At 42.1% G+C, this 22,481-nt stretch overlaps 2 protein-coding genes across 9 annotated transcripts in view; one reads left to right on the top strand and one right to left on the bottom strand.

Annotated features, from left to right (window-relative positions):
* The window catches only part of CRELD1 (CRELD disulfide isomerase 1), a 73,160-nt gene extending 60,201 nt beyond the window's left edge, over positions 1-12,959 (top strand). For both annotated transcript variants that reach the window (XR_012849750.1, XM_075831699.1), the window contains one exon: positions 11,920-12,959. Coding sequence is in view for 1 of the 2 variants with exons in the window: in XM_075831699.1 (XP_075687814.1) it covers positions 11,920-11,954 (35 nt within the window). In the remaining variant the exon portion in view is untranslated. The remainder of the gene's footprint in view (positions 1-11,919) is intronic.
* Positions 1-22,481, bottom strand: part of PRRT3 (proline rich transmembrane protein 3) — a 296,142-nt gene that overhangs the window by 35,139 nt on the left and 238,522 nt on the right. The window contains exon 1 of one of the 7 annotated variants that reach the window (XM_075831692.1): positions 21,355-21,380. The exons of 1 other annotated variant lie outside the window; for it this stretch is intronic. The gene's annotated coding sequence lies outside the window, so the exon portion shown is untranslated. Of the gene's footprint in view, positions 1-1,290; positions 1,475-17,651; positions 17,833-21,269; positions 21,381-22,481 lie in introns of those variants that run through there. 5 more of the 7 variants (XM_075831691.1, XM_075831689.1, XM_075831688.1 and 2 more) reach the window with 5 other exon arrangements.

Here is a 22,481-nt window from a genome sequence, read left to right on the forward strand (position 1 = left end):
ATGAAATTTTAGACCATGATGCATTACATTCAAACATCTCCTGGGTAGGGTTTTTTCCCCAGGCTAGACGGTCTCTGTTCCCTTGAATTTATCGAGTTGATCTTGGGGGTAGCTAATACTTCTTGACATGCATCTCATCCATATGGGCACTCTCTATGACTGGGATAACTGTGATAAATGGATAGAGACTCTTGGCCATGAATGAGTGGCATATAGATCAACAGTCCACACCCCCAGATGGCGCTATGGAAGTTCAACACCTTTGTTCGTGTAAGCACTGTATGGGCTTTGTCATTTAAATATTGTGCATATAAAACCATATAATTCCTCTAATAGTCTATGTAAATGCCATGATCCTTGTATTCTATGAACATTTCCAAACACTGTCCTCAAATTTATTTAAGGTGTTGACAGGTTTATAAAAAATAAGTTTGTAGTTTTTCCAGAAACAGTGCCACTCTTGGGTTTCATCTGGTATTGCAGCTAATCCTCATTTAAGAGAATGTTGCAATACCAGGCACAGCCCATAAACAAGAGGGGCGCTGTGTCTGGGAAGAAAAAACACTTTTTTTTTAAAATAATCTTAGACAACCCCTTTAAATAAACTAAATCGTTGTAACACAATTAAAACTAATTCATGATATTCCCTCATTAAAAAGTAACTTAAGACTTTAATTTCTCTACTATGTGCATGGCCTAAAGACAAGATACATGCAAAAATACAGATCTCCCCGCAGCACCGTGTCCTCACACACTGATCTGACACTGCATCTCCTTTGCAGGCCACATAGGATTAGACTGCCAGCAGGGTGCTCAGTGTCAGGTCCCCTTAAACATGCCACTTCACCCACCTAGCATTTGCTATAATGACAGCGTGATCTCCTGTTCCTTCACGTGCTGTCCCTCACAATATATGCCAGGCTCCTGTCATCAGATTATACTGCATTACCCTGCCTGCTTAGCCGCAATAGACTGATCCTAAGCTGGGCGACTGTAGAAAATGATCATCTCTGCGGAAAGCGATGTATCTCCCAGCACCGCATGGGTAAAGATGCAATGAAATAACAATCTTAAATCTGCATCTACAATATTTATATGAATTCTGCATTTTGCATGGCTTTGATGCTCAGTAAAATTGTCCCTGGAGATATAAACATTATGTAAAATCAATATTTATAAACATATAAAATCAGAACATTACAGATTTGATGCAAAATGTTATAGAAAATAATTGCCCCGGCAGAGACACGGTTGCAATCAGCAGGTTGCAATTTCTCTATAGATACTTACGTGACTGCAGAATTAGCAAAGGCTACAGGCTTGATACTGCAGGGTTTAGGATGGTGGGCACATGTCCTGTGCTGCATGGCCCTCGCCATGCTGCTGACGCTCAGCTCACCTTGGCAATGTCCCTGCAGTTCATTCAGCCCAGCATCCTTTTGCTTGCTGCCTGCATACAGCTGACTGGGATGCTCAGACCTAGCTAGCAGAGCCCAGATTTTAGGATCTGGATGCAGCGTTCCCTCAATACACAGTAAACGTTCATAGGGATAGTAGTCATATATTTTTCAGCTTGTGACTGTAGGGCACTTACAGGGATGAAAAAATAATCCATGTATAAATAAATAAGGTAAAACAAAATTCAGCTCTAAAAAATTTTTTTTCAAAATGTCCAAATTAAGGACCCGGATTCTTTGCGTTACAATTCCGAATTCAGACTTTACTGCTGTGTAGAGAAGGAAAATGACAACCACTTTCATATAAAATGAATTAAGGTTTATTGCAGTTTTACAATTAAACACTAGATGTCACTAGACTAGGAGACACTTCACAGTGGTAAAAGAAAACGATCTCATTTTACAGCTTGCTGTGAACATTAATATGATCATCTTATCACAGGTAACATTCAAGCTGCAGAATCTCTTGTGATGCAGATCGTACCCACGCTGTTCTACTAGACCGGTTAGATCACCACAGAACCGCAGAGGGTCTGGTTGTTGTTGCTGTAATACAGACACTCAGCAGTGTAGCTATAGGGGGTGCAGAGGTAGCAGTTGCGCCCAGGCCTTGGTGCCCAAGGGTCCCCAAAGGCCTCTTTGGCACATGAGCAGACAGTCGTATTATAAATGGCACATGGTAGGTGGGGGGCTCTGTTAGATATTTTGCAATGGGGCCCAGGAACTTCAAGTTACTCCTTGGTGTCCACTAAAATACGGCCACACACACATTTCAAATAGCACCATGTAATGCTTTATTTGAGGACCTCCCAAGTCCCAACTACTTCCTCAGATAATTATAGCTGACCCTTTGCTGGGACATTTAAAGGGGTTGTCCAGTCATAAGAAATTGACGGCCTATCCTTAGGAAAGGCCATCTATATCTGATTGGTGGGGGTTTGACTCCTGGCACACCCCCCCCCCCAGATCAGCTGGTCTGCTCAGACCCTTCAAGTTCAGATTTGCGTTATTTATTTATTTATTTTGAGTCCCTGTGAGGAATCATATCTGTCCTCTCAAAGAACAACTTTCACTTGAAGGAAAAATATACCCGGCCCATGCTGTTTATTTTACTTACATGAACAGTGTAACATGTGGCCGGTGCTTACTTTGTGCAAAGAATTTGCCTACTTTACATTTTTAATTCTTGCATTCAGGGCCTTTATGGCACCCTATTCTAATGCGTACCTCGCCCCTCACCCCCACCTTCGCACAGCACCCACACAGCACCCTTACATTACATCAAATAAGTTAATAAATTATCCTTCATGTAATTTTACAAGTCTGGTCCATAAGGGCACGTTCACATGTGGCGGAATTTTTCCGCTGCAAATGTTGGTGCAGATTCGGGGCAATTACGAAACGAATATGCACCAAAATTTGAATATTTGACAGGTAATTCAGACATTGCGGATATCACAGGGGACTTGCCACAGATTTCAGTTTTTTCATTGCAAAGGCTGAAATCTGCAGTGAAATTCCGCTTCTTCTCCGCAATGTAATGAGCTGCTACGGAGGGAAAAATCTGCACCGCAGCCTGATTTCCGCACAGTTATTTTCTGCAACGTCTGAACTAACTTTCCTAAAAATGTATAGAAAGAAATGTAAAAAACGACTGCTACAGAATTCCACTGCGGACTGTCCACAGCGGAATTCAACAGCAATTCCGCCACGTGTGAATGTGCCCTAATAGGTTCATATTTGTGCTCAAGGATTTGGGTTAGAGGGCGGGGCTGTTACAACCCGTTATTTTTATTCTGCAACTTATCTTGAAGAAATGAAAGCGGTAATCTGATTGGATGCTATGGGGAACACATCTGGTTATTATTTTAACTGTTTTATCGTCACTCACTGGCCACTGGTGGTTCCCTTACAGTTTGATTACAATGACTGGCAATATATTCTGCATTTTGATTTTGGTAAAATAAAAACAAAGGGTCATTCTAAATGAATAGAGGGGTTCCTTAATTTGAGACCTCCATCCATCAGCCAAAGCAGAGAGTGGTTACAAAGAGCATTCCTGTCTCTGGAGGATTCGCCATGTCTGTGCTTTAATTGGACACCACAATAAATTTTAATAAACACTGTGTAATGCCTAATTTCTACTGTGGTGGAGCTGTAGAGAAATGAATCCTTTGCTGTCATGTTCCCCTGTAGATTGCAGCTGATCGCTGGGTCCCTCAGCGCTGGAGCATCCTGTGATCAGCTTATTAGAGAATCCTTCTAATTTTAAAATGTGCTTTTTTTGCATGGTCTGAAAGGGTAGTATCTAACACAGGGATTCCCTATTTGGTGTTCATTAAATCCCTGTATTATGTCCCTCAGGCATAAATTTTAAATCTGGTTTAAAGGGTTGTCTGGTTAAGAAAACCCATGGAGTAGATTTCCCTGTTAAGGACTCTCATCTATAAACCAGTGTGGAAGAGCGACAACAAAGAGCGTCTCTCCCTCTGGAGGACCCGGCACATTCGATGCATTAATGATTTAAATGGGTACCATGTAATACTTTATTACTCCTGTGGTAGTGCTGTAGAGAATTGAACACTAGTTGTCGGTTTCCCAATATAGTAACCCTGATCTCTGGGGGTCCTACCAGCAGGACAACCTGTGTTTAGTTTATAGTGTCGTGGGACCCTTCTAACAAAGAGGGATTGTCCAAAGGAGACAACTTCTTTAAGCAGTCAAGAACTAATATTTACATTAGATTATAATGCAATGCACTTGGAAGCTACTGATTCCTTGCGGAGATCCAGCTGGTAGGAACGCTCCCTAGGAACAAGTAGCTGTCCTACATTAAGAAAACTGTCTCTCTAGTGCCACCTATAGGTGACTACCCTGTAAAACGTCAGACATTGGTTTACAGAGTAGTCAACTATAGGCGGCACTAGAGAGACATTTTCTTCCTTCTGCAGGAGAGATACTTTGCATAATGCAATACACTCATTCAAGAATAAGAGAAGCTAGATGGCTGACGATATTTTGTCGGTTTGCTGCCGCTGGTTACTTAGTGCCTTACATTAGCAGCTACATGGTAATGACAGGCCATGCAGGCGAGTGCTGAATTACATTAGGATTATTGCTTTCGTACCAACTCCATTTGTCGGCGCGCTGCCAGGATGGTGCGTGCCGAGGAGGAGGATTGCATTACCCTAACTCATTAAATATTACACGGACAGGTTTCAGCTAGGTTAACCAGAAAAATACTTGGCAGAACTATCAATGCTAAAAATACTGATGAGCCAATCATGGAGGTTAGCCGCCTCTACACTGTAGTCACATCGCTATCTACCATGAATACAACCTAATTCCCAGCCTGCCACAGAAGTACTTGTCGCACAACTGCAGATTTCTCAGACCTGATTCATAAGCACAGATGTAGTAACTATAAGGGTATGTGCACACACACTAATTACGTCCGTAATTGATGGACGTATTTCGGGCGCAAGTACCGGACCGAACACAGTGCAGGGAGCCGGGCTCCTAGCATCATACTTATGTACGATGCTAGGAGTCCCTGCCTCGCTGCAGGACAACTGTCCCGTACTGTAATCATGTTTTCAGTACGGGACAGTCGTCCGGCAGCGAGGCAGGGACTCCTAGCATCGTACATAAGTATGATGCTAGGAGCCCGGCTCCCTGCACTGTGTTCGGTCCGGTACTTGCGGCCGAAATACGTCCGTCAATTACGGACGTAATTAGTGTGTGTGCACATACCCTTACTGGAACAATATAATGGGGGCGGCGCATTATAATCACTGGTCACTCTTATTTGGTCATTAAGTTTACTAAAAACTTTGATTAAACAAAAAACAACAACAATACATACTGTATATTTCATTATCAAGTACTGCTGAATATGTTGGCACTATATAAATAAAGAATAACAATCATAATCTATCTATCCATCCATCCATCCATCTCAACAAAAAAAGATTTGAGGCAGCACACCAGAATAGTGAATACAGAACGGTGTGTTTCTTCACCACACCAGCTGGTAGGGTGAATAAAACCAACATTTCTTTATTCACTATTCTGGAGTGCTGCCTCAAATCTTTTTTTGTTGTATACTTAAGGGTTCCTAGCCTGCGCCTGGGAGGAATTGCACCCACCGCTAAAGCTGTGCTGCTTTCTTTTTTATCTATCTATCTATCTATCTATCTATCTATCTATCTATCTATCTATCTATCTATCTATCTATCTATCTATCTATCTCATATCGATCTCATATCTATCTATCTCATATCTATCTATCTATCTATCTATCTATCTATCTATCTATCTATCTATCTATCTATCTATCTATCTATCTATCTATCTATCTATCTATCTATCTATCTCATATCGATCTCATATCGATCTCATATCTATCGATCTCATATCGATCTCATATCGATCTCATATCTATCGATCTCATATCGATCTCATATCTATCGATCTCATATCGATCTCATATCTATCGATCTCATATCGATCTCATATCGATCTCATATCGATCTCATATCGATCTCTATCGATCTCATATCGATCTCATATCGATCTCATATCGATCTCTATCGATCTCATATCTATCGATCTCATATCTATCGATCTATCGATCTTTATTTATTTATTTATTTATTTGATTAATCTAACTACCGTATATAGGTCCTCAGGAGTTCCCAAATTTATCATTGGACAATTGTTGAAACGACATGGCACCAGCACCATCTTAATAGCTGTCTATGCAGGAGGATTTATTAAATTCCTAATGGTGTTACTCTCTACTGATTAAAGAAAGTGCTTACTATTATACAATATACACTTCATCCAACCTACTCCCATGCTAATGGTGCCCATACACATTAGGTGAAATTCGGCCACACCTGTTGATTTGGGCAGACTGGACGACTATCTAATATGTATGCATTCGGCCGACAGCTAATGTGTCAGGGCCCTTTAAAGGTCCTTGAGGCCCTATAAAGGTGGGTGTATATACAGTATATCCTGCAGTTATGATATTTAATGTTGACTTGGGGTTGCTGTCCATCACAGAACAAGGACTTTTGCCCACACGTTAGAACAGATTCTGGATCTTGCGGAGGCTGAAGGCCCAGTATTGGGCTCCCTAACAGCCCCCTCTGCAGGTACCATGTAGACTTTCCGACTTGGAGCTGAAATGTTCTTCTCCATCTCAAATACTGTAGTTCATATTATAGAGAGTGGGGGGTAACTTACAGCATAGAAGTTTGATTCCTTTAATAACTCCTCACATGACGTCTAACAATACAGTGTAATACGAGACATGTAGTATTTATATGTGGGCAACGCAATGATTTGGGACTTTACCTTTCTACAGACAGTACAAAACAAACAAGGAACATCACCCTGAATGAGAGTCACTGAGCCATGTGCGTCTGCAAAAAATCCTAAACAAGAAAGACCTTGAGTCGTCTTCTATCAAGTTGTCAAAAATTATATTCAGCACTTTCTACGTAAAATCTGCTTCTTGGAAAAAAAAAGATTAATGTTGGTTAATTGGTTAATATATCTTTATATCAGTTGAAACTGCTGATACAAAGCTCCAAACTCCCTGCATAGATATAAAATTCTGTCTGCCTGCAGCTGCCACTAGAGGGAGCTCAGCAACTAAGTGCATACTGTTTTATTATTGAGTTCAATGTATTAGCAGTATGCAGTAAGCTCCCGAGCTCCCCCTAGTGGTGGGGGTAACTCTATCTCTATCCAGTGGATTTGAAACAGCTCTGACTTCTATAAAGATATATAAAGAACTTCAGTGCGAAATGCTGGAACTATTCCGATTTTGATATATTTCTTACATTTTATATAGAAATGCTCTGAGGCTGCAGTGCAGGGACCCAGATGTAGGGGCTGAAAGGGGGCATGTAGCCTATTTTGTTCTGATTAGAGGGGGTCATCAGGGCTGGCATCAGCCCCACCAGGCAAACCTGGGTAGATGCCAGGGACCACTGGACTTGGGAGCCCATGATGATCTGGATAAACATGCCCCACACTTGTGGAGCTGAAGTTGGGGTAGACCGTGGGCCCACTGTGAGTATATTGTCCCCAGGGGCACAAACAAACCTAAGACTGGCCCTGGTTTTCACTTTCCTTCCAAACAATACTGAATAGAGAAATGTAATTCCCTTGCCTTGTTTTACAAATAGTCACAGTCAAATTTTTTTTACATTTATCGCCCCCATTGCCCTCTGTTTACATGACTGCAGATTGTATTCATGGATGAATTCTATATGTGTGAAATCTGTGGTGTTACTATAGAGGGGGCAGACTTTGCGATTGCAACTGGGCCATGGAGCCTGAGGGGGCCCCAAAAGGTCCTTTACCCCATATGAGTAGACTACAAATAACATGTAATAGTTGAGGAGGGTCCTGTTATAGATTTTGCATTGGGGCCAGGAACTACAAGATACTCCTCTGGGTGAAATTGTTCATAAAGTATTTCCCAGCTTGGAGCCATGACCCAGCCAGTTGTACTCCTTAGGCAGCTGACTGCTACGTCTTGTGGTTAATCCGGGATTACCATATGTGTGTGCATGGGAACCACTAAATAGATCGCTCATGACATCACAATTACGACAAGAGTACAAACACATGCATTGTGGAGGGATGGAATTAAATATCCCCAATTCCACAGCAGATTTAGGAAACCCATGTGACCTGCTGACAACAGAAATCTCTCATATTAAATCGTCCTGATAAAATCCTTTGTATCGTCCGGGAACAAAAAAATAAAAAATGCTTCCATTACATGTACACAAATAGTAATATGCTCACACCTTACCACAAAACAATTACACCTCATGATAAAAGAATACGCATGCCATGGGTGTGCAGTTTAATATACCGGAGGAAAGTACGGATTGGGAGTGTATCATGCCCCCACCCTGTCTAAGTGGGCATTAGTCAGTCCCTACTCCATGTGCTGTCTGAGCGGAGACATCACACTTATTAATTAATATTTTGCGTCCGCCAAGAGATTAAAAAGTATTTACCGCTTATACAAAGTGGAGAATTTCATCATTGCACTGAATTGTTATTTACTTGGCCTATCATTTTATAAAGAATCAAGGTAAGGGTATGTTCACACGGCTTAGGAAAATACGGCTGAAAATACGGAGTTGTTTTTCGCGGCGTATTTTACGGACGTTATTGGAGCAGTTTTTCATCGGAGTCAATGAAAAACGGCTCCAAAAACGTCCCAAGAAGTGACCTGCACTTCTTTTTCGTGGGCGTCTTTTTACGCGCCGTCTTTTGACAGCGACGCTTAAAATAACACCTCGTGGGAACAGAACATCGTAAAACCCATTGCAAGCAATGGGCAGATGTTTGTAGGCGTAATGGAGCCGTTTTTTCAAGCGTAATTCGAGGCGTAAAACGCCCAAATGTGTGAACATACCCATATAATGCCAGCCCTGGGCCCAGTTACAGCAGGGGCAAAAGGACATTGGTCCAGAGTCACCACCAACCCATGCACATTATGAATGTCACGGGGCAACACTCCATAATATTGTGGTCAACAATAGGAGATTAATTCAGGGCGAATTTATTAGGCAATTTGTCAGGTCTTACCAACCCTCTTTAACCAAATGCCTCTGGGCACTTAAAGGGGTTAACTCATAAAGACAACCCCTGTCCATATGCCCTATCAGAGCATATGGACGTCATAAAGGGGGGGTTCCCATTCAGGAACCCACTTTACAAGCCACAGCAGAAAACTGCTATGTAAGAGCAGCGCCCGTCCACACATTACATGGTCATCTATTCATTCGAATAACCTGCATGTAATGCTACATTTGACCTGTAGTGGCCGCTACAGGGAAAATGTATAACCAGATGTGGCTTTTCCTGATGATAACAGCTGATCGCCGGGTTTAGAGAAGATTCGCATCCGCGGTGATCAGATGATCGGCTTTCCGACTTCTTTTTTAGGCTCTTGAGTTTACTGTAAAAAAGTGGTGGTGTATGTTTCAGACTATGGGGCCCAATTACTTATTATGCCTTTGGACTACTTTATGGAATGGACCCTATTGTCTGTGGATTGAGGATGATGGGAGTTTCATACACAGAACACCTGGTACCTGCACCTGACACATAAGAAGGAAATGTTTTTATTACTGTAGTTTCTCCGCATAGTGTTTACTGTGTGTGAGCTGGAACCTGCCAGCATGTGGGTTTGAGCAGGCCCCGCACTGTACTCACCTGGTGACACATTCCACCAGCTCCAGTGCCCAATCTTGTCTGGACTTGATCTTCAAGAGCACAGGAATTCTTAATGTGCAAACCAAGTGTCATGATATCAGCGGTTCAGATCATATTTTCTCCATAAGAAATAGAGTCTGCTTTTTACGGAGGCAGAGCCAAGCTCGTCCATGGGCAGCTTCGTCCTATCAAAGTGAATGGAGCTGAGCTGCAATACCAGACACTGTCCATTAACCAGAGTGGCGCTGTTTCTGAAAATAGAAGCAAATCCTTTCTCCTTCCCTGAGGCTGAGGAGCACGGAACCTGGGGGACATTGAAATACAGGAATTGGATTGCAAGCTCCTGGTTTCTTGAATGCTCCTGTAGATTGTTAGTAGTGTAATTATAGGGCTGTAGCTGGGGTGTATTTTCTCTGAGACGCCATCAGACCTGACCCATGAGACCACTTATTTACATTCCATTGCCTATGATACTGTAAGACTGGCTAGAAAATTCACTGTCACATTAACCCCTTAAGGATGCAGCATATGGCGGACGCAGGAGTTTTTTACTTTTTTATTTTTCAATTTCTATACATATATGAGGGCTTGTTCTTTGCAGGACGAGTTGTATCATTTACTAGCACCATTTTGGGGTACATATATCTGGGAATTTAACTTTTTATATAATTTTTGGGGGATGATAGCGTTTACTGTGCTGTATATATAACGTGTTAACTTTATACTGCGGGTCGGTATGGTTACGGTGGATACCAAATCTGTATAGTTTTTTATGTTTGATCACTTTTATTCAATAAATGCTATTTTTATGGGAAAAAAATAATTATATATTTTGTTTATCCTTTTTTGAACAACTTTATTCACCTTTATTAACTTTCCCTTTTTATCTCCACTAGGGGACTTTTACTTATGATTTTTTTTATTTTAATATAAAATATTAATATTTTAAGAAAAATATATTGGAATAACTTGGAATATACCTCTGTATTCAAACGCAATAGTGCCTGTCATTGAAAATCAGACAGGCACCTATTAGGCCATGCCAAATAGGATGGCAGCCATGGGGACTTTCTTAGGCCCCTGGCTGCCATATTTAACTCTCGGCTCCTGCGATGGTGTTGCAGTGGCCAGTGATTTGGAGTCAAAGGGAGCCCTCTCTCTTTGTTTTCATCACTTAGATGCGCTGTTCCTCAATGGACGGCTTTCAGTGAAAATTTTAATTGCGTGATGGTTGTTTTTCGTTTTTTACACCATCCTCGTTTCCTTCCACCGGGTCTTGTTAAACTAAGTGGAGCAATGGAGTACCATCCAAAACGTATGACTGTGAAAGCCAATCAGTAGCCTCATTGGTGTCCCCCGACCATACTAACATGATCACCTAGTTCAGTGAGTCCTGGCGCGGGGGAACGCTACCATTGGCACATAAACGGCGGGTATATAAAAGGTGAGTATATTATAAGACAGAGGAAAGAACAAAGAAGAGTCTGTATATTTGTAAGGGTATGTTCACACGCAGTGTTTTCAAACGTAATTCTGGCGTTTTACGCCTCGAATTATTCCTGAAAAAATGGCTCCATTACGCCTACAAACATCTGCCCATTGTTTGCAATGGGATTTACGGTGTTCTGTTCCCACGAGGCGTAATTTTACGCGTCGCTGTCAAAATATGGCGCGTAAAAAGACGCCCGTGAAAAAGAAGTGCATGTCACTTCTTTGGATGTCTTTGGAGGCGTTTTTCATTGACTCCATTGAAAAACAGCTCCAAAAACGGCCGTAAAATACGCCGCGAAAAACGCGAGTTGCTACAAAAACTTCTGAAAATCAGGAGCTGTTTTCGCCTGAAAAAAGCTCCGTATTTTCAGACGTTTTTGGTCACTGCGTGTGAACATACCCTAAGCAGGCAGGTGACTGGGTGACCACAAACCTGGGTCCTGTAATTCTCGAATGGCTGACTATGGTTACAAGTTGCAATTTCTGTCTTCAAGTACAGTAGGAAGTACAGCTCTGGAGCCCAAACTGCTGCTTTATCAAGTGGAAAACTGTGCAGATAATTAAGAGAAGAGAAACATGGCGTTGCTCAGTCACATTCTGTGCCATAAAGGAACAGCCCATAAAATGACTCCCTAGTGTGTCGACAACAATAGCGCTGTAAAGTTTTGATCTATTTATAGTTTACTGCAATTACTTTTTTACCTTTTCTCAACAGCCACAGAGATGAATAAATCTGTTCCAAACAGTTAAAAAGAAATCAGGAACATAAAGGGCCTCTATTGTTGCCATGACTTATTCAACCTCTGTCATTCCTCCTCGAGGAGAACCGCGGTTTGATGTTAAAGAATGGAGTTTATGCTTTGCCGTGATGTTTATTCGCATATTTCCTGAGGCTGAAATGACATTAAACTGCAGCAGCTTTGCCGTGTTCACATAATAATTACAGACAACTCTGCTGAACTAAGCTAAAGCCACTTCCCCTAACACAGTGACAATAATTGGATTGGATTGCTAAAGCTACAAGTGATATCATTACTCAAAAAACACCATATACACCACAGCTCATCTGCTTTTAATCATAGGATATGTCAAATCTAAGCTCGCCAGAAAAACAAAATTAAAGTAAAGCTCCACCATTCATTGACATTGGCTGCGGAGTGTAAAATGTGTCGTGTTCGTATCGTCTGTATCACCTTTTTTGGAGTATGTACAGTATATCTTAGCGTTTAACTATTAGGCCCTGTTCACACAGCTCGTATTTGACACGTATTTTGACGCATTTTACGCACCGAAATAAGCTTTAAAAACCGCCTGATTAGTCTTCTCATTGAGATTAATGGGGACGCGTGCCGTTCGTACGTGCAACCCCCATTTTGCTGCGAGCGTATTTAAATTAAAAGCGTCATGTCAATTCTTTGGCGTGTGACGCGTGCCAAAAACGCACCAAATGTTCCCATATCAATTAAAGTCCTAATTACAGGCCTAAAATCACGCAAGAAAACAAGCAAAAAACACACAGAAAACGCGTCAAAAACACCTGTATTTTAAAAAGCGCTTTACAAAAACGCCAACGTATTTGAAACGTTGACACGTCAGGGTTTTTTTCAGCACCGCATGAACAAGCCCTTATATACTTTTTTTAAGGGGTAAGAAAAACATTGTTTATCGTGCTGTAAATATATTATATTAATGTGTTAACTTTATTCTGCGAGTCATTATGGTTACGGGAATACCAAATATGTATAATTTTTTATGTTCGATCACTTTTATTCAATAAATGTTATTTTTATGCCAAAAATGTGTTTATCATATATTTTATTTGTCTTTTTTTAACAACTTTATGAAACTTTATTAACTTTATTTTTTATCCCTTTTTACTTCTTTTTGCTTATGACTTTTAATTGTAACAAATAATGCATTCGATGACCTCTTTATTCCTATTCATTTAGTGCCTGTCAGTGAAAATCTGGCACCTATGCTGCCATGCCTAATAGGCAACAAATATGGCAGCCATAGGGGCCTTTCTTAGGCTCCTGGCCGCCATATTTAACCGGTGCCTCCCGTTGCGGAGGTCAGCTTTAGGCAGTCAATGGGAGCCCTCTCCCTTTGTTTTCATCACGTAGATGAGCTGGTTCTCAACGGCCGGCTTCCAGTGAAAATGTAACGCGTGTGATGTGTGTTTTTAGTTTTTACACCATCCCCGTTCCCTTCCACCGGGCCTCGTTGAACTTGATGGATCGATGAAGTCCCATTCAAGACGTATGACTGTGGAAGCCAATCACTAGCCTTGTTGGTAATGTCCTGACCATACAGTCCATACAGTCAGCATTGATTGGACATTGTTAGACTGTGTAGGGACACGCCCTTAACTGGTAACACCCAGTTGTCAATTTATTCATACATTTCCAGGAGGAATAACAGGGGAACGGCACAATGTAGAGTTCTAAGAGAAGATGCTCCAGAATGATTTCATGGGGAATACAATTATTTACTACAACAGACATGTCAGGAGATGTCCTCTTTATATCTCCAGCGTTAGTAAGGGAAGAATATGGAGTATATAGATTGTATGAGCTTTTGCACACCCAACACCCACAGGTATATTGAATTATACTCCCAGTGCTCTGCATACAAAGCAGCATGTGTTTCCAGTGCGTCAGTTCTTATGACAGTTCAGTTTGTGGAAAGCAATCATAAAATGAAAATCTTGGTCAAAGGTTAAAATAAAAAGACGGATAATATATTCACGGCGAGATACGGCGGTGTACTCTGGACGTCTGGTGATATACCTTGGTAACAGAATAAACGCAGCAATGATCTGTAAGGAGCACTGACAAGATAAGCAGCTTTCAGAACGAGCTTTAAATGTCTCGCTGAACGCGGTCAAATGGGGCAACCGTCCTGCCTTTATATAGAAATAGATCAGCAGGACGCCATGTTACTGGGATATAGAGAGGCGGTATATAATATCATCTTCAAAGCGCCATTATTTACCGTCAGGTACCTGATCAACAGGTTTAAAGACACAGAGCGGTGTCTGAGACAACACATCAAAGGTCACAGCTGAGATACGCTTACAAGCTATAATCCCTGGCAGCCGCTAGAATCATGGCGCTCAACCATGTGATAACCGGGTATCTAAGAGTCAGTGTCTAGGTTACCATGTGCTTTTCTGGAACATCAAGTGTCAGGGACTGATGCCTCTCTAGAATCCCTAGAATGTCTTTAGAGGTTTTATTGCTGTTTGTTCAGAACCTTTAGGGTATATTCAGACAATATTCAGGAGGAAAAGATCAGCACTCCTTGTGGAATTTTAAAAATAAATCTTCTTTATTTATTTAAATAGCCAGCGGAAAGGCTGAACAGCTTGAAGTGGACAAAATACATAAAGCGTCCGCCCCCTCTGACGCGTTTCTAGCTCACAAGAGCCATTACTCATGAGTAATTATTAGAATCCCAAGTGCCAGTGTGCTGCTTTTCAAGAATCCCTTGTGTCAGTGTCCGGATTTTCTAGAACCCCAAGTGTTAGTGTGCTGTTTTTCTAGAACCCCAAGTGCCAGTGTGCTGCTTTTCTAGAACCCCAAGTGTCAGTGTACTGCTTTACTAGAATCCCAATTGCCATGTGCTGCTTTTCTAGAACACCAAGTGTCAGTGTGCTGCTTTTCTAGAATCCGAGTGCCATTATGTTGCTTTATTAGAATCTCATGTGTCAGTGTGCTGCTTTTCTAAAACCCCAAGTGTCACTGTGCTGCTTTTCTAGAATTCCAATTGCCAGTGAGCTGCTTTTCTAGAACCCCAGGTTTCCGTGTGGTGCTTTTCTAGAACCCCAAGTGTCAGTGTACTGCTTTACTAGAATTCCAGGTGCTAGTGTGTTGCTTTACTAGAATCCCAAGTGCCAGTGTGCTGCTTTTCTAGAACCCCAAGTGACAGTGTGCTGCTTTTCTAGAATACCAAATGTCAATGTGCTGCTTTTCTAGAATATGAAGTGTCAGTATACTGCTTTACTGGAATCCCAGGTGCTAGTGTGCTGCTTTACTAGAATTCCAAGTGCCATGTACTGCTTTTCTAGAACCCTAAGGCCTGATTCTCAAGAACAACTGCTTTACTAGAACCCCAAGTGCCTGTGTGCTGCTTTAATAGAATCCCAAGTGCCAGTGTGCTGCTTTTCTAGAATCCCTTGTGTCAGTGTCCGGATTTTCTAGAATCCCAAGTGTTAGTGTGCTGCTTTTCTAGAACCGCAAGTGCCAGTGTGCTGATTTTCTAGAACCCCAAGTGTCAGTATACTGCTTTACTAGAATCCCAATTGCCATGTGCTGCTTTTCTAGAACAGCAAGTGTCAGTGTGCTGCTTTTCTAGAACCCGTGTGCCAGTGTGCTGCTTTATTAGAATCTCAAGTGTCAGTGTGCTGCTTTTCTAAAACCCCAAGTGTCATTGTGTTGCTTTTCTAGAATTCCAATTGCCAGTGAGCTGCTTTTCTAGAACCCCAGGTGTTAGTGTGCTGCTTTTCTAGAACCCCAAGTGACAGTGTGCTGCTTTTCTAGAATACCAAATGTCAATGTGCTGCTTTTCTAGAATATCAAGTGTCAGTATACTGCTTTACTGGAATCCCAGGTGCTAGTGTGCTGCTTTACTAGAATTCCAAGTGCCATGTACTGCTTTTCTAGAACCATAAGTGTCAGTGTGCTGCTTTACTAGAACGCCAAGTGCCAGTGTGCTGCTTTATTAGAATCCCAAGTGCCAGTGTGCTGCTTTTCTAGAATCCCTTGTGTCAGTGTCCGGATTTTCTAGACTCCCAAGTGTCCGTGTGCTGCTTTTCTAGAAACCACAAGTGTCCGTGTGCTGCTTTTCTAGAATCCCAACTGTCAGTGTGCTGCTTTTCTAAAACCCAAGTGTCAGTGTGCTTCTTTTCTAGAACCTCAAGTGTCAATGTGCTGCTTTTCTAGAATACCAGGTGTCAGTCTCCTGCTTTACTAGAATACCAAGTGCTAGTGCGCTGCTTTTCTAGAACTCAAGTGTCAGCGTGTAGCTTTTCTAGAATCCCAAGTGTCTGCGTGCTGTTTTTCTAGACTCCCAAGTGTCAGTGTCCTGTTTTTCTACAACCCTAAGTGCTAGTGTGCTGCTTTTCTATAAACCCAAGTGTTAGTGTGCTTATTTACTAGAATCCGAAGTGCTAGTGTGCTGCTTTACTAGAATCCCAAGTACCAGTGTGCTACTTTTCTAGAAGCCCAAGTGTCAGTGTGCTGCTTTACTAGAACCCCAAGTGTCAGTGTGCTGCTTTACAAGAACCCCAAGTGCCAGTGTGCTGCTTTATTAGAATCCCAAGTGCCAGTGTGCTGCTTTTCCAGAATCCCTTGTGTCAGTGTCCGGATTTTCTAGAATCCCAGGTGTTAGTGTACTGCTTTTCTAGAACCCCAAGTGCCAGTGTGCTGATTTTCTAGAACCCCAAGTGCCAGTGTGCTGCTTTTCTAAAATCCCAAATGTCAGTGTACTGCTTTACTAGAATTCCAATTGCCATGTGCTGCTTTTCTAGAACACCAAGTGTCAGTGTGCTGCTTTTCTAGAACCCGAGTGCCAGTGTGCTGCTTTATTAGAATCTCAAGTGTCAGTGTACTGCTTTTCTAAAACCCCAAGTTTCATTGTGTTGCTTTTCTGGAATCCCAACTGCCAGTGAGCTGCTTTTTTTTAGAACCCCAAGTACAGTGTGCTGCTTTTCTAGAACCCCAAGTGACAATGTGCTGCTTTTCCAGAACCCCAAGTGTCAGCATGTTGCTTTTCTAGAACCCCAAGTGCCAGTGGGCTGCTGTTCTATAATCCCATGTGCCCGAGAGCTGCTGTTATAGAACCCCAAGTGTCAGTGTGTTGCTTTTCTAGAACCCCAAGTGTCAGTGTGCTGCTTTCAAAGAATCCTAAGTGCCAGTGTTGTGCTTTTCTAGAATCTCAAGTGTCAGAGTGCTGCTCTTCTACTGCCCTGAGTCAGTCTTCCAGTTTTTAATTACTCCAGTTGTCAGTGTTCTTTTGTTCTAGAACCTCAAGTGTCAACGTGCTATGATGTGGGACTCAACAAATGCAGTTCCTGATAAAACCTACGATGCTGCATGAGATATAGAGTGCTATGGATGTCTCCTGTCCATACAGCCACCTGTGTGAATGAGTAGCCATGATCCCCAACATCAGCCCTTGAGGACCTAATGTCAACAGAGCACATAATACTAATGTACAGATCAACAAGGACTTAATTTGTCACACAAAGCAGAGCTGAGTTTGTCATTGTGCACAGTTTGTTGTAGTTTGACATAGGTTTTTAGGTAAACAGGCATTATCTTGGAGAGTAATTACGATGAACAAGTAATGCAACCCTGAAGGCTTAAATGACAAATTCAGCTCTGCTACATCTGTATCACTATCCACTATCTAGAAATCATTAAAAAAAAATCTAATGAGTCTTACCTTAGTATACAGTATATCCTTCCTACGCCTGGGAAATACACAGGGATCCAGATGTTTGTGAGCGAACCAATGCTAATTCCCCAAATGACAGCAGATGAATGAGGCTCAATGCTCCTGGTCTACGGTTCTGGGATCCTATGTCTGACTGTGTTTCGCTTCCTCCCTCCAAGTGGCTTCAATAATCTGCACTGAGCGTAATAAAGCTCAGGGTTACACCTCCAAATCTGAGCCAGAAAAAAAAACTATGCTCGAGAACTGCCTCGTTCCTGCTCAGCCACTTTCTAACCTCTGCTATTTGCATGCCAGGAAGAACAGGGAGCAAATACTCCTGGAAAGTAATGGAGGAGCCTGGCAGCAGGCAAGAGACCGCCGCTGGGCCCTCTTTGGTTTTTCCTTTGTTGTTCCATCGGGAAAATGTTCTATGAAAAATGCAACAGAAACTTCCAAATTCATAGAGCATATCGTGATCAAAGGGGGACAACAACCCCCACTTTCCGCTCGGCGCAGCCTAGACATCATTTCACATCATGAAGGACTTGGACAGAAACTTGGAGATGATTGTTAGGAAAGAATGCGGTTAGATCTGAGCTTGTGTTCTTAGTCTGAAGAGGTAGAGAGTCTAAAGTTCTGCAACTTTCTAATATACTTTGTGTTTCAGTTCCGCACTATTTTCAAGATCTCTGCTTGCTCAGTGAATGAATGGGAACATTCTTATTTACATTCAGAGGCTGAAAACCTGTCCTGGCCCAATACTTTTCACATCTGGGGGGTTTGCTATAGTCCGTCTAAACAATCTTGTATGAGCTAAACTGTCTGGACTCCAGGCTGATACATTGTAACTGCACTGATAACATTGTGACAAACAATCTGGACAGTGGAGGGATTTTTTCTGCTGTTGTTGATGATTTTCTAGATTGCATACAATTGTAATAAATCCAGGTCGGAATGGGTTTTCAGCCTTCGTGTGCAAGCAAGAATGATTCTGTTTACTGACAGCAAGCATTGATTTTGAAAATAATGAAGAAACAAAATGAAAATGTCCACATTTATTCTGAAGTTTACTCCAGGTTTTGGGGTATACTGCGACCCAAAAAAAAAAAAGTTTAAGAGGTGACAAACTAGCAGTAAATTTTGCGACTTTTCTCATCGCTTGTCAAATTTAGAAAGTGACAAGAAAAGTGGGAGTGGCCTCCTAGGGGATCTAGGCAACATTTATTGAGAAAAATCGGTGAATATGGTGTCAAATTTTGCAGAACATACGTCAGTTTTAATACATGTCGGCCAAAGTATATTAGAAAGTTCCAGAACTGTTCATTATGCAGTAATTCTGCTTTATATACAAAAGATATGAAAATTTCTTTGGATAATTTTGTAGGATTTACATGTATAACAAATTTAAATAGGAAAAACCCGCCCCTCCCCCTGTATTACAGGAGCTTAGCTTAGCTCGTCGACTGTTTCCAATGACAACCAGCAGAACTGTGAATAGAGGCGGGACTATCGCCCAGGACTAATATCTCCTTACATTTAATAGGACCTTATATATGTAGATGATATTTCAGGAAGCATATCCATTGTATCATAATCCAGGAGAAAAGTGGCTATGTTCATCTATTACTCTATGTGCAAATCCCCCTACCCACCGCGCAACCACATGGGTGTGTCATACGTGTAACATGCTGACGACGGAGCCAAGTGACCCGATCACCCGCAGCTGTTACATGCACTTTGACTCATCCCCGAATAGTCATTGTGGTTGTGCATAATACCTGTTACACTTCTCCTGCTTTTTCTTACCCATGATCCCTCACAGCTTCCTTCAACCCTACTCTTTATGGACGTAGAACCCCTTTCAGAAAAAAAAAAAGATTATTACTATGACAGGCCTATCACGTGTTCAGGAGTATCTCAATGCCCCTCCATAGATGACTCTCCCTGCTACAAATGGGGAATTCATGGGGGAGGAGCATTGACAACCAGGGGCACGATCAGGGAGGGTTTTCAGTTCACCAAAGTGGTGCAGGTTGTGCAGGTCATAAGGCGGAAGAGACCTGTGAATGCACACCTGGATGCAGGGAGGACCAAGATGAGGTAGGACAAGTAAGGGGCACCACTGGGGCACTGTATAGCACTAATTACAGGGGCATAGTAAGGAATCATGGGCCCAAACGGCAAAATGTGTAATGGGGCCCCACACCACTGTGGCCACTTTTAGCAGCAAGTGAGATCAGAACATGAAAAGCTGGTGATTATTTTGCTTGCTAATCTGTGACATAATACACAAAGTGATGTCACGGTACTAGGAGAATGCACATAATGATGTCATAGCATAGAAATTATACACAAAATGATGTCACAGTACAGAGATAATCCACTCATAAGAGCTACAGTTTATGAATCATACACACAGTGATGTCCCAGTAGTGGGATAATGTAGCCAGCGATGTCATAGTGCAAAGGTAACGCATACCGTGATGTCACAGTACAAAGATAATGCACACAGTGATGTCACACTACAAAGATAATGCACACAGTGATGTCACAGTACAAAGATAATGCACACCGTGATGTCACAGTATGAAGAAAATGCACACAGTGATGACACAGCACAAAGATAATGCACACAGTGATGTCAAAGTAGTGGGATAATGTAGCCAGCGATGTCATAGTGCAAAGGTAACGCATACCGTGATGACACAGTACAAAGATAATGCACACAGTGATGTCACAGTACAAAGATAACGCACACAGTGATGTCACAGTACAAAGATAATGCACACCATGATGTCACAGTACAAAGATAATGCACACAGTGATGTCACAGGACAAAGATAATGCACACAGTGATGTCACAGGACAAAGATAATGCACACAGTGATGTCACAGTAGTGGGATAATGTTTTCAGCATTGTTAGGGTATGTTCACACTACTTATTATCAGCTGTTTTTCGGGCCGTAAAAGTCCAGAAAAACGGCTGAAAAATCGGAAGCAGAACGCCTACAAACATCTGCCCATTGATTCCAATAGGAAATAGGGCGTTCTGTTCCGACGGGGCGTTTTTTTACGCGGCCGTTTTGAAAAAACGGCACGTAAAAAGATGTCCTGTAAAAAGAAGTGCATGTCACTTCTTGAGCCGTTTTTGGAGCTCTTTTTCATTGACTCTATAGAAAAACCGCTCCAAAAACGGCCGTAAAAAAACCAGCTTTTCCCTTGAAAACAGCTCTGTATTTATCAGACTTTTTTTGCTAAGCGTGTGAATATACACTCATAGTACACAGGTAATGCACACGGCGATGTCACAATACAAAGATAATGCACACAGTGATATCACTGCAGAAGTAAAATGCACACAACGATGTCATACTATAGTCATAATGCACATAGTGACATCACGGCATAGTAATAACGCAGAAAGTTATGCCACGGTATAGACATAATACACAAGTCATCCGCATTCAATACATTTTCATGCTCCCTTACCACTGTCCATAGTCATCATCAACTGCACCTCACCCCTAGACGTGGGCACCCCTGTGACTTTGTATATAACCAACGTTTTCCACATACATAGTATTCGTATACACGGGACTTTCTACTAACGTTCCTCTAATACTTACAACACAGCTTCCTCTATCATCAGGTAACGAAACTGTTAATTTTAAAGCTCGTTGCCTCGGTAATCACGATGGACGCGCTTCTTACCTGCTCCCTATATGCCCTGTGTTACCTCAGACCTAGTATTCAAAATGGCCTCTGAGCTACTTCAACCAATCAGCATTCAACTCTTACCTTACGGTTCAGGCAAATGTAAGATGGAGTCTGATTGGTTGCTATGGTAACAACAGGTTCAGCACCAGTTATGCAGCAGAATGAATACATTTACCTCATAAATCCTATTATTATTATTCATTATATAAACTGCTCCCCTGGAAATAAAACATCTCAAGTGAATATTAGTCCTTGGGTCGTCCTCTGCTGACATATTGTTATATCCGCTTCTAAGAGAGCTGCGTGACAACTAGTAATGTCCATCAATAGTTTATAGGACCGTGACCCAGAATGCGAAATAGCAAAACCACCAAGTTATGCAGCGATACATCCCCCACCCCCCACTGAACTTTATAAATTGCGCAGATTCGCCACTGGACAATTACCTGCGGGAGCTGTAAGGGCCACCATATTTTTTTGTCACTACTGATGACCGTCAATTAGACTCTGTTCATAACAGAGGTTACGACGCGGTACCAAATTGGTCGTATTCGGGCTCCCAATGACACCTGATGGACCCATTTTACTTATAATGGGGTCCATTGGGGCTCTGTCGGGGGTTTCCGTCATTTTGATAGCAAAAATAGCACTGCTTGCTGGGTTATTCGTGCCCCTATATGTGACGGAATCATGGTTGGAGGGGTGGCCCACATACTGGACTCCAAAAAGTAAAGTAAATTTGTTTTACAATGGGTGTTTTTAGCCCTTTGGGGCAATATCGGGACGAGGGTTATAAGTGTCACGTGATTTGGGATTCAAATTTTGGTAAGAAGGCGATTGTCACCCAGATTTTCCACATTCCTGAGTGACAAATCACTGGGCCTTTTATATGATGATTCCTCCCAACCGTCCTGGTTTTCCCGACATTGTCCCGCGAAACAGACCTCAAAGGGGATGGGACGTATGCAAATATATTGAAAGGGGCGCTTCCTGGAGGTTTTGGGTGGATCGGGGATGGGGTCTACAACTGTCCCATCAATGGGGCATATGCAGATGTGCTGTACAGGACCCTTGGAAAGCTGCATAGTGACCCCCCCTCCAGAACTGTAATGGCAGCCATT

The sequence above is a fragment of the Rhinoderma darwinii genome, chromosome 7 (assembly GCF_050947455.1).
Source record: "Rhinoderma darwinii isolate aRhiDar2 chromosome 7, aRhiDar2.hap1, whole genome shotgun sequence".
Lineage (NCBI taxonomy): Eukaryota > Metazoa > Chordata > Amphibia > Anura > Rhinodermatidae > Rhinoderma > Rhinoderma darwinii.